General features: G+C 45.2%; 1 gene segment (V, D, J or C); it reads left to right on the top strand.

The window, feature by feature from the left end:
* The first annotated feature begins 213 nt into the window (after nucleotides 1-213).
* LOC120022978 lies at nucleotides 214-12,954 on the top strand. The segment is given in 5 exon segments: nucleotides 214-262; nucleotides 452-779; nucleotides 5,008-5,066; nucleotides 12,154-12,268; nucleotides 12,951-12,954. Coding segments are annotated over 5 exon segments (555 nt in total).
* Nucleotides 12,955-13,646: the final 692 nt, after the last annotated feature.

Below are 13,646 nucleotides of genomic sequence, written 5' to 3'. Positions count from 1 at the left end.
ACTTTAATAATGTGAATGTCTCTACAGTCTGGACCACTAGTTAGCATGATGTATTCAGATCATCAGTCCCTCCCACTTCACTGACATGTTGAATATGGTGGAACCTGCCGTGGTCTACTGATTGGCATCTATTCATCTATGTGACACTCCTCTTGTTTTATAGACATTGATACCAGACTCTTTCCAGCACTCTCACATATAACGTGATCAAACATGTTCACATTTCTCTCCACTGTTACTGTCTCACTGCTCTGTGCTGCAGGTACAGTTTCATAATGTTTCATTTATTTAACCAGGAAAGTTAAGAACAACATTCTTATTTACAATGAAGGACTTCTCTAGTTATAGATATTGATGTTTCCAAGCATATGTTCCCTTCACCTGAGTCTTGATGTATTCAGGTCTAACTGTACCTAACTCTATTGATATCATTCTCACTGTATCCTTACAGGTCTTGTTGAGGGGAGTGAAGTCACTCAGACACCCACCATACTCTGGGAACTGAAAGACAGGGATGCTCAGATGAACTGCAGTCACACTAAGGGTGGAAGCTACTTCCAGATGTACTGGTACAGACAGCTTCCAGGAGAGGGAATGAAGCAGGTAATCTTCACTACTCCCAGTTCCAAACCTGAGTATTCAGGGGATTTCAGTGAAGACAAATTCTCAGCCAACAAGACTGTAGCTGAGAGGGGATCTTTCACAGTGAAGAAGTTGGAGGCAGGAGACAGCGGCATGTACTTCTGTGTTGTGAGTGAACACAGTGATACAGACAACAAGTACAGCTGCACAAAAACCCCAGTATTTCAATAGGATGTAATATAATATGTAAAGAGATGGTCACATACTGTAGGGGGACCTCTAACTCTAGTTCTTCTAATGTCTGATGGTCTCATCACATACTGTAGGGGGACCTCTAACTCTAGTTCTACTAATGTCTGATGGTCTCATCACATACTGTAGGGGGACCTCTAACTCTAGTTCCTCTAATGTCTGATGGTCTCATCACATACTGTAGGGGGACCTCTAACTCTAGTTCTACTAATGTCTGATGGTCTCATCACATACTGTAGGGGGAACTCTAACTCTAGTTCTTCTAATGTCTGATGGTCTCATCACATACTGTAGGGGGACCTCTAACTCTAGTTCCTCTAATGTCTGATGGTCTCATCACATACTGTAGGGGGACCTCTAACTCTAGTTCTACTAATGTCTGATGGTCTCATCACATACTGTAGGGGGACCTCTAACTCTAGTTCTACTAATGTCTGATGGTCTCATCACATACTGTAGGGGGACCTCTAACTCTAGTTCTACTAATGTCTGATGGTCTCATCACATACTGTAGGGGGAACTCTAACTCTAGTTCTACAAATGTCTCTACTCTCTTTCCCCTCTAGACTGCCCACCCCCCTAACTCTCCTCTCAGTGATACTCGTATGCAACCAAACTACTAGTTTATACAATACTATATTATGGTACCAGCAGCCATACTACTAGTTTATACAATACTATATTATGGTTCCAGCAGCCATACTACTAGTTAATACAATACTATATTATGGTACCAGCAGCCATACTACTAGTTTATACAATACTATATTATGGTACCAGCAGCCATACTACTAGTTTATACAATACTATATTATGGTACCAGCAGCCATACTACTAGTTTATACAATACTATATTATGGTACCAGCAGCCATACTACTAGTTTATACAATACTATATTATGGTACCAGCAGCCATACTACTAGTTCATACAATACTATATTATAGTACCAGCAGCCATACTACTAGTTCATGCAATACTATATTATGGTACCAGCAGCCATACTACTAGTTTATACAATACTATATTATGGTACCAGCAGCCATACTACTAGTTCATACAATACTATATTATAGTACCAGCAGCCATACTACTAGTTCATGCAATACTATATTATGGTACCAGCAGCCATACTACTAGTTTATACAATACTATATTATGGTTCCAGCAGCCATACTACTAGTTTATACAATACTATATTATGGTACCAGCAGCCATACTACTAGTTTATACAATACTATATTATGGTACCAGCAGCCATACTACTAGTTTATACAATACTATATTATGGTACCAGCAGCCATACTACTAGTTTATACAATACTATATTATGGTACCAGCAGCCATACTACTAGTTTATACAATACTATATTATGGTACCAGCAGCCATACTACTAGTTTATACAATACTATATTATGGTACCAGCAGCCATACTACTAGTTTATACAATACTATATTATAGTACCAGCAGCCATACTACTAGTTCATGCAATACTATATTATGGTACCAGCAGCCATACTACTAGTTTATACAATACTATATTATGGTACCAGCAGCCATACTACTAGTTTATACAATACTATATTATGGTACCAGCAGCCATACTACTAATTTATACAATACTATATTATAGTACCAGCAGTCATACTACTAGTTTATACAATACTATATTATAGTACCAGCAGTCATACTACTAGTTTATACAATACTATATTATAGTACCAGCAGCCATACTACTAGTTATACAATACTATATTATAGTACAAGCAGTCATACTACTAGTTTATACAATACTATATTATGGTACCAGCAGTCAATAGATGATACTAGTCTGAAACTGATTGGATATGTGTATTATAAAAGTCAGACAGTTGAAGGATCATTTTAAGAGCACTTTGAAATCCTTGGAAATGGATCGAAAGAAGCATCTCTTCAGCTTCTGTTCTGACCTGAAGTCAGTCCAGTGTATTACTGTTCTGACCTGAAGTCAATGCAGTGTATTACTGTTCTGACCTGAAGTCAGTGCAGTGTATTACTGTTCTGACCTGAAGTCAGTGCAGTGTATTACTGTTCTGACCTGGAGTCAGTGCAGTGTATTACTGTTCTGACCTGAAGTCAGTGCAGTGTATTACTGTTCTGACCTGAAGTCAGTGCAGTGTATTACTGTTCTGACCTAAAGGCAGTGCAGTGTATTACTGTTCTGACCTGATGTCAGTGCAGTGTATTACTGTTCTGACCTGAAGTCAGTGCAGTGTATTACTGTTCTGACCTGAAGTCAGTGCAGTGTATTACTGTTCTGACCTGAAGTCAGTGCAGTGTATTACTGTTCTGACCTGAAGTCAGTGCAGTGTATTACTGTTCTGACCTGAAGTCAGTGCAGTGTATTACTGTTCTGACCTGAAGTCAGTGCAGTGTATTACTGTTCTGACCTGAAGTCAGTGCAGTGTATTACTGTTCTGACCTGAAGTCAGTGCAGTGTATTACTGTTCTGACCTGAAGACAGTGCAGTGTATTACTGTTCTGACCTGAAGTCAGTGCAGTGTATTACTGTTCTGTCCTGAAGTCAGTGCAGTGTATTACTGTTCTGACCTGAAGTCAGTGCAGTGTATTACTGTTCTGTCCTGAAGTCAGTGCAGTGTATTACTGTTCTGTCCTGAAGTCAGTGCAGTGTATTACTGTTCTGTCCTGAAGTCAGTCCAGTGTATTACTGTTCTGACCTGAAGTCAGTGCAGTGTATTACTGTTCTGACCTGAAGTCAGTGCAGTGTATTACTGTTCTGTCCTGAAGTCAGTGCAGTGTATTACTGTTCTGACCTGAAGTCAGTGCAGTGTATTACTGTTCTGACCTGAAGTCAGTGCAGTGTATTACTGTTCTGTCCTGAAGTCAGTACAGTGTATTACTGTTCTGACCTGAAGTCAGTGCAGTGTATTACTGTTCTGACCTGAAGTCAGTGCAGTGTATTACTGTTCTGACCTGAAGTCAGTGCAGTGTATTACTGTTCTGACCTGAAGTCAGTGCAGTGTATTACTGTTCTGTCCTGAAGTCAGTGCAGTGTATTACTGTTCTGTCCTGAAGTCAGTCCAGTGTATTACTGTTCTGACCTGAAGTCAGTGCAGTGTATTACTGTTCTGACCTGAAGTCAGTGCAGTGTATTACTGTTCTGACCTGAAGTCAGTGCAGTGTATTACTGTTCTGACCTGAAGTCAGTCCAGTGTATTACTGATCTGGCCTGAAGTCAGTCCAGTGTATTACTGTTCTGACCTGAAGTCAGTGCAGTGTATTACTGTTCTGACCTGAAGTCAGTGCAGTGTATTACTGTTCTGGCCTGAAGTCAGTCCAGTGTATTACTGTTCTGACCTGAAGTCAGTGCAGTGTATTACTGTTCTGACCTGAAGTCAGTGCAGTGTATTACTGTTCTGACCTGAAGTCAGTGCAGTGTATTACTGTTCTGACCTGAAGTCAGTGCAGTGTATTACTGTTCTGACCTGAAGTCAGTGCAGTGTATTACTGTTCTGACCTGAAGTCAGTGCAGAGTATTACTGTTCTGACCTGAAGTCAACACAGTGATGTAGATACCCTTCTCTCTTCTACAAACCCCCCTTCTGATCCTTTACTCCATAACTGCAGTGTACATCAACACCCAGCACACCTGCTATCCACCGCTGTAGATGTCTGAGCACATGGAGGAAGTTGATATCAAACCTCTAGACCAAATAATGTGGTTGATGTTGTTGTCTTGAAGAAACGGTTCAGGTATTTCTTCAAATTACATCCCGTTTCTAGTGTGATGACCGCAGAATCTATAACACAGATCAAATCTAAAGACTAAAAGAGACTTTCAATGATGTAGATACCGGTATGTTCCACAATACACCTTTAAGTTGAACAGGAGACCTGTAGGTGAACAAGGGATCTGCTTGAATATCAACACAAGTTCTGACGTCAAAGTGATGTCATTTCCTTCCCCTCCGGCAGCTCAGTTCAGCTCCCCTTCTCTATTGCCTTATTCTCCTCTCCCCCCCCCTATGGGCTCTGGTCTAAAGTAGTGCACTAGAAAGGGAATAGGGTGCCATTTGGGATGCTGACATACATTTGACACTCCCACTAGATGACATCACATCTCTGACTATCTGAAAACCCTTTCTCCTTGTCCATGTGACTCTTCTCTCCAGAACCATCAACATGATCAAGCTTCTCATACATGTAGCAACTCTACCACTATGGGTGACAGGTACTAAATCCCTCATGAAAGATAGATTTACTACTGAAATATATTGCTGTCAATATGCTGAGTAATACTGTATATTTCATATTGTCTGTTTTCATCCACAGGGCTGTCACCAACAGACAAAGTTCACCAGACTCCTACTGCAATACTAAAAGGACCTGAAGATAAAGTTAATCTCACCTGCAGCCACACTGATACAAGATACGACACGATACTGTGGTACCAACAGTCAGCCCAAAACACTGCTCTGAAACTCATTGGGTATGTGAGATTCACCAGTCCAACGGTGGAAGATTCCTTTAAAGGGCGTTTTAATGTCAGTGGAGATGCTGCAGCTAATAAAATGGCGTATCTACATATTCCCAAAGTGACAGAAGCTGAAGACAGTGCAGTGTATTTCTGTGCTGCTAGTGAAGCACAGTGTTTCACTATACCCTCTCTCCTCTACAAAAACCCTCTCTGATCCTCTCATATAATACTGACTACAGCTCTATACAACTGCACCTGTCTTCAACCACTTCAACAACACTTTGCTATGAACCATTTGATGTCAAACAGATGGTAATGATACTGTTATAAGTGGCTAGTTTAGATGGTTTAGGTGCACTTCCTCAGTTCTCCACCAGGAGGGGGTGTTTCTCAACACACATTTAGAAGATGCTGTATGGTGGCACTCTATGGTCCCTGGTCAAAGTTAGTGCCCTATATAGGGAATAGGGTGTCATTTGGGATTCAGGCGCTTTCTAAATGTGTGTGGGCCTGGACCAGGGCCAGGCGGTATGGGAGGGCCCTAGGGGGTCTGGACCAGGGCCAGGCGGTATGGGAGGGCCCTAGGGGGTCTGGACCAGGGCCAGGCGGTATGGGAGGGCCCTAGGGGGTCTGGACCAGGGCCGGTGGTATGGGAGGGCCCTAGGGGGTCTGGACCAGGGCCAGGCGGTATGGGAGGGCCCTAGGGGGTCTGGACCAGGGCCGGTGGTTTTGGAGGGCCCTAGGGGGTCTGGACCAGGGCCGGTGGTATGGGAGGGCCCTAGGGGGTCTGGACCAGGGCCGGTGGTATGGGAGGGCCCTAGGGGGTCTGGACCAGGGCCAGGCGGTATGGGAGGGCCCTAGGGGGTCTGGACCAGGGCCGGTGGTATGGGAGGGCCCTAGGGGGCTTGTGCCAAGGCCGGTGGTATAGGAGGATCCTAGCGGGCCTGGAATTGGTCCGGTAGTATGCGAAGTCCCTAGGGTGGCTGGACCAGGGTCAGTGGTATGGGAGGGCCCTAGGGGGCCTGGACCAGGGCCGGTGGTATGGGAGGGCACCAAGGAGGCCTGGACCAGGGCCGGTGGTATGGGAGGGCCCTAGGGGGCCTGGACAAGTGCCGGTGGTATGTAAGGGCACTTGGGGGCCTGGCCCGCCCTACCGTACCTCCTTGCCCTTCTAAGTAAAATGTTTAAATATTAATAATTTATTTTACCAAGACGTACACAAACAGAAAGACACATCAATCTCAGATAATGCATCCGATCAAGTGAAACAGCTCCCCTCTGTCTCAGTATGTGTAGACCATGTATCTGATGCTGTCTGGACAGTGAAACAGCTCCTCTCTGTCTCAGTATGTGTAGACCATGTATCTGATGCTGTCTGGACAGTGAAACAGCTCCCCTCTGTCTCCGTATGTGTAGGCCATGTATCTGATGCTGTCTGGACAGTGAAACAGCTCCCCTCTGTCTCAGTATGTGTAGACCATGTATCTGATGCTGTCTGGACAGTGAAACAGCTCCCCTCTGTCTCCGTATGTGTAGACCATGTATCTGATGCTGTCTGGACAGTGAAACAGCTCCTCTCTGTCTCAGTATGTGTAGACCATGTATCTGATGCTGTCTGGACAGTGAAACAGCTCCTCTCTGTCTCAGTATGTGTAGACCATGTATCTGATGCTGTCTGGACAGTGAAACAGCTCTCCTCTGTCTCAGTATGTGTAGACCATGTATCTGATGCTGTCTGGACAGTGAAACAGCTCCCATCTGTCTCTCTATGTGTAGACCATGTATCTGATGCTGTCTGGACAGTGAAACAGCTCCCCTCTGTCTCCGTATGTCACGCTCTGACCTTAGAGGGCCGTTTTATTTCTCTATTTGGTTAAGTCAGAGTGTGATGTGGGGTGGGCATTCTATGTTTTGTTTTCTAGGTTTCTGTATTTCTATGTTTTGGCTGGGTATGGTTCTCAATCAGGGTCAGCTTTCTATCGTTGTCTCTGATTGAGAATCATTCTTAGGCAGCCTTTTTTCCCACCTAATGTTGTGGGTAATTACTATTTTCCGTGTGTGTTTGTGTGCACCTCGGTTGCGTCACCTTCTTTGCTGTTTACCGGTTTGTTTTGTTGGTTAAGTTTTTCATTCCCATTAAAAGATGTGGAACTACATGCACGCTGCGCCTTGGTTTTATTTATGACAGGGAGTTTGAGGATAGCGAGCGTGACACCGTATGTGTAGACCACGTATCTGATGCTGTCTGGACAGTGAAACAGCTCCCATCTGTCTCTGTATGTGTAGACCATGTATCTGATGCTGTCTGGACAGTGAAACAGCTCCCATCTGTCTCCGTATGTGTAGACCATGTATCTGATGCTGTCTGGACAAAAGGAGATTGGCATGTCAAATCACATTCAATTTTATTTGTCACATGCACCGAATACAGCAGGTATAGACTTTACATTGAAATGCTTACTTAAATGCCCTTAACCAACAATGCATTAAGAAGTTTTTAAGAAAAAAAAAGTGTTAAGTAAAAAATAGATACAGAGTCAATGTGCGGGGGCACCGGTTAGTCAAGGTTATTGAGGTAATATGTACATGTAGAGTTAAAGTGACTATGCATAGACAATAAACAGAGAGTTGCAGCAGTGTAAAAGACGGGTCTGGGGAGCCCTTTGATTAGCTGTTCAGGAGTCTTCTGGCTTGGGGGTAGAAGCTGTTATGAAGCCTTTTGTACCTAGACTTGGCGGTCCGGTACCTCTTGCTGTGTGATAGCAGAGAGAACAGTCTATGACTAGGGTGGCTGGAGTTTGACAATTTTTAGGGCCTTCCTCTGACACTGCTTGGTATAGAGGTCCTGGATGGCAGCAAGCTTGGCCCCAGTGATGTCCTGGGCCGTACGCACTACCCTCTGTAGTGCCTTGTGGTGGGAGGCTGAGCAGTTGCCAAAACAGGCAGTGATGCAACGAGTCAGGATGCTCTCGATGGTGCAGCTGTAGAACCATTTGAGGATCTGAGGACCCAATCCAAATCTTTTCAGTCTCCTGGGGGGGAATAGGCTTTGTCGTGCCCTCTTCACGACTGTCTTGGTGTGTTGGGACCATGATAGTTTGTTGTTGATGTGGACACCAAGGAATTTGAAGCTCTCAACCTGTTCCACTACAGCCCCGTCGATGAGAATGGGGGCGTGCTTGGTCCTCCTTTTCCTGTAGTCCACAATCATCTGCTTTGTCTTGATCACGTTGAGGGAGAGGTTGCTGTCCTGGCACCACACGGCCAGGTCTCTGAACTCCTCCCTATAGGACGTCTCATCATTGTTGGTGATCAGGCCTACCACTGTTCTGTCATTGGCAAACTTGATGATGGTGTTGGAGTCGTGCCTGGCCATGGATTCATAAGTGAAAAGGGAGTACAAGAGGGGACTGAGCACGCAGCCCTGAGGGGTCCCCGTGTTGAGGATCAGCGCTGTAGTTGTGTTGTTACCATCCCTTACCACCTGGGGGCGGCCCGTCAGGAAGTCCAGGATCCAGTTGAGGTGTTAAGTACCAGGATCCTTAGCTTAGTGATGAGCTTTGATGTTGTTGAACGCTGAGCTGTAGTCATTGAACAGCATTCTCACATAGGTGTTCCTTTTGTCCTTTGGGAAAGGGCAGTGTGGAGTGATTTCAAGGTTTTACTGCTAACCTACAAAGCATTACATGGGCTTGCTCCTCCCTATCTTTCCGATTTGGTCCTGCCGTACATACCTACATGTACGCTACGGTCACAAGACGCAGGCCTCCTAATTGTCCCTAGAATTTCTAAGCAAACAGCTGGAGGCAGGGGTTTCTCCTATAGAGCTCCATTTTTATGGAATGTTCTGCCTACCCATGTGAGAGACGCAGACTCGGTCTCAACCTTTAAGTCTTTACTGAAGACTCATCTCTTCAGTAGGTTATATGATTGGTCATATGATTGAGTGTAGTCTGGCCCAGGAGTGTGAAGGTGAACGGAAAGGCTCTGGAGCAACGGACCATCCTTGCTGTCTCTGCCTGGCCGGTTCCCCTCTCTCCACTGAGATTATCTGCCTCTAACCCTATTACAGGGGCTATTACAGTGCTCTTCAATGCCGTCCCTAGGAGGGGTGCGTCACTTGAGTGGGTTGAGTCGCTGACGTGATCTTCCTCTTTGGGTTGGCGGCCCCCCTTGGGTTGTGCCGTGGCAGAGATCTTTGTGGGCTATACTTGGCCTTGTCTCAGGATGGTAAGTTGGTGGTTGAAGATATCCCTCTAGTGGTGTGGGGGCTTATCCTGCCTGTTTGGCCCTGTCCGGGGGTATCATCGGATGGGGCCACAGTGTGTCCTGACCCCTCCTGTCTCAGCCTCCATTATTTATGCTGCAGTAGTTTATGTGTCGGGGGGCTAGGGTCAGTCTGTTATATCTGGAGTACTTCTCCTGTCTTATCCGGTGTCCTGTGTGAATTTAAGTATGCTCTCTCTAATTCTCTCTTTCTCTCTTTCTTTCTCTCTCTCGGAGGACCTGAGCCCTATGACCATGCCTCAGGACTACCTGGCATGATGACTCCTTGCTGTCCCCAGTCCACCTCCAGTTTCAACTGTTCTGCCTGCGGCTATGGAACCCTGACCTGTTCACCGGACGTGCTACCTGTCCCAGACCTGCTGTTTTCAACTCTCTAGAGACAGCAGGAGCGGTAGAGATACTCTCAATGATCGGCTATGAAAAGCCAACTGACATTTACTCCTGAGGTACTGACTTGTTGCACCCTCGACAACTGCTGTGATTATTATTATTTGACCATGCTGGTCATTTATGAACATTTGAACATCTTGGCCATGTTCTGTTATAATCTCCACCCGGCACAGCCAGAAGAGGACTGACCACCCCTCATAGCCTGGTTCTTCTCTAGGTTTCTTCCTAGGTTTTGGCCTTTCTAGGGAGTTTTTCCTAGCCACCGTGCTTCTACACCTGCATTGCTTGCTGTTTGGGGTTTTAGGCTGGGTTTCTGTACAGCACTTTGAGATATCAGCTGATGTAAGAAGGGCTATATAAATACATTTGATTTGATTTGAGTACAATAGAGATTGCATCATCTGTGGATCTGTTTGGGCGGTATGAAAATTGGAGTGGGTCTAGGGTTTCTGGGAGAATTGTTTTGATGTGAGCATTACCAACCTTTCAAAGCACTTCATGGCTACGGACGAGTGCTACGGGCCTGTAGTCATTTATGCAGGTTGCCTTTGTGTTCTTGGGTACAGGGACTATGGTGGTCTGCTTGACACATGTTGGTATTACAGACTCAATCAGCGACATGTTGAAAATGTCAGTGAAGACCCCTGCCAGTTGGTCAGCACATGCTGGTAATCCGTCTGGCTCCGCAGCCTTGTGTATGTTGACCTGTTTAAAGGCCTTACTCATGTCGGCTACGGAGAGCGTGATCACACAGTCGTCCGGAACAGCTGATGCTCTCATGCATGCCTCAGTGTTGCTTGCCTCGAAGCGAGCAAAGAAGTGGTTTAGCTCGTGTGGTAGGCTCGTGTCACTGGTCAGCTCGCGGCTGTGCTTTCCTTTGTAGTCTGTAATAGTTTGCAAGCCCTGCCACATAAGACGAGCGTTGGAGCCGGTGTAGTATGATTCAGTCTTAGCCCTGTATTGACGCTTTGCCTGTTTGATGGTTCGTCGCAGGGCATAGCAGGATTTCTTGTAAGCTTCCGGGTTAGAGTCCCGCGCCTTGAAAGCGGCAGCTCTACCCTTTAGCTCAGTGCGAATGTTGCCTGTAATCCATGGCTTCTGGTTGGGGTATGTACCTACAGTCACTGTAGGGACGACGTCCTCGATGCACTTATTGATAAAGCCAGTGACTGATGTGGTGTACTCCTCAATGCCATCGGAGGAATCCCGGAACATGTTCCAGTCTGTGACAGCGAAACAGTCCTGTAGTTTAGCATCTGCTTCATCTAACCACTTTTTAATAGACCGAGTCACTGGTGCTTCCTGCTTTCATCTCTGCTTGTAAGCAGGAATCAGGAGGATAGAGTTGTGGTTGGAGAGGGAGAGCTTTGTACACGTCTCTGTGTGTGGAGTACAGGTGAACTGGAATTGTATTCCCTCTGGTTGCACATTTAACATGTTGATAGAAATTTGGTTGAACTGATTTAAGTTTCCCTGCATTAAAGTCTCCGGCCACAAGGAGCGCCGCCTCTGGGTGAGCGTTTTCCTGTTTGATTATTTCCTTATACAGCTGACTGAGTGCGGTCTTAGTGCCAGCATCTGTCTGTGGTGGTAAAAAAATTGCCACAAAAGGTATAGCTGAAAACTCTCTTGGCAAGTAGTGTGGCCTGCAATTTATCACAATATACTCTACTTCAGGTGAGCAAAATCTAGAGACTTCCTTAGATTTCGTGCACCAGCTGTTGTTTACAAATATGCACAGACCGCCCTCCCTCGTCTTACCAGAGTGTGCTGTTCTATCTTGCCAGATCTCCCTCTCTGCTCTACTAAACCCTGCTTCCTGTCCCACATAGACTCCTCCTGCAGGGTTCATCTCAGGTCTCTGATGTTTTAGATGTTCTCATAAGGAGGCAGCATCCCTCTATTAGATCACTGAGATGAGTTGATGAGAAGCCACCTCTAATTCATGTGGAGGGGTTTGTCTGTCTCATTCTGTCTCCTTAACAGTGAGTCAACATGATCACAATTCTTATCTCCATCACCATGGGTTACACAGCCTGGGCTGCAGGTATTCACATCACTGATTTCATCAACTACTAATATCCTCATTTGATTGGTTTTTATGTTTCAGGTGAATATGTTTGTCTCTCTCACTCTCTCTCTCAATCTCTTTCTCTCTCTCCAGGTTCTTCTCTCAGTAACCAGGTTCACCAGAAACCTGCAGCCCTGTACAAGAACCAGGGAGAGTTGGCTAAGATGGAGTGTTCACATAGTATATCAACCTATAATGTCATCCTCTGGTACAAGCAATCCAACTACAGAGAATTGGTGTTTTTAGGATACATGCAATTGAAAACTGGATTTCCTGAGACTGGATTTGATATAGAAGGAGATGCCAATGCAGGTGGTACCAGCACCTTAACCATCAATCAACTAACTCCAAATAGCAGTGCTGTGTATTACTGTGCTGCTAGTTTACACAGTGCATCAGATCTCCCTCTCTGCTCTACAAAAACCTCCTCCCTGGTGTACTGTAGACTAATCACACCTGTATTAACATCACACTGTATCTGACTCTGATTCAATGCCAAAACACTCACCAGCTGGTCTAACAGAAAGGGGAGGTTCCCTCTGATATACAGGAGACCATGATACAGTATGGTATGATATCATGTCTTTCCTGTAGGGGGAGTTACAGCTCAACAAATCCATGTGGACTCACCAGACACAGTACCACAGTAAACTATGGTGTGTAGTAAGGAGTCTGAGAGCTGAAGATCCATGTCCTTTTGAATGTTAATCTTGACTCAGTGTTAAACTAAGAATATTTCACTGTTGGATATTTTCCACCGATGAACGTGAATCTCTCATTATTCTTGAACACAGATTAGATACCATCTAAAATAATCTATAATTCCATATATTTCCCGAATGACTACAGTAGTTATAACAAACAGGTCTCTCTCTCCTCTTCTGTAACAGGTGAACTCCTCTGTTCCAGCGTTCTTCAGTCTCCATCTTCAGTATTTCAGAGTTCTGGAGAAACTGCTGTCCCGTTCTGTTGACAAACTGTCCCCAGCTACAACACCATACTGTGGTATCAGCAGGTGGAACACACTCTCCCCAGCTACAACACCATACTGTGGTATCAGCAGGTGGAACACACTCTCCCCAGCTACAACACCGTACTGTGGTATCAGCAGGTGGAACACACTCTCCCCAGCTACAACACCATACTGTGGTATCAGCAGGTGGAACACACTCTCCCCAGCTACAACACCATACTGTGGTATCAGCAGGTGGAACACACTCTCCCCAGCTACAACACCATACTGTGGTATCAGCAGGTGGAACACACTCTCCCCAGCTACAACACCATACTGTGGTATCAGCAGGTGGAACACACTCTCCCCAGCTACAACACCATACTGTGGTATCAGCAGGTGGAACATTTACATCAGTCTCAGACGTTGTTCCACATAATGGAACCCAATTATTGTTTTAGATGACATTACCTTCTTGGTTAAATTCACTGGTGTTTCCCAAACGATAAAATGTATTTATAATAATTTTAAATGGTTAAAAACATCTCCCATTCAACTATTCATACCTCTGCTCCAAATATCCCACATGAAGCCCTTACAGCCGCTCTAGCCCAGCGGGCACCACTCACTTTCA

The sequence above is a fragment of the Salvelinus namaycush genome, chromosome 28 (genome assembly GCF_016432855.1).
Source record: "Salvelinus namaycush isolate Seneca chromosome 28, SaNama_1.0, whole genome shotgun sequence".
Taxonomy (NCBI): domain Eukaryota; kingdom Metazoa; phylum Chordata; class Actinopteri; order Salmoniformes; family Salmonidae; genus Salvelinus; species Salvelinus namaycush.
Note: the sequence above shows the minus strand (reverse complement) of the source record. Positions and strands in the feature narration are given on the sequence as shown.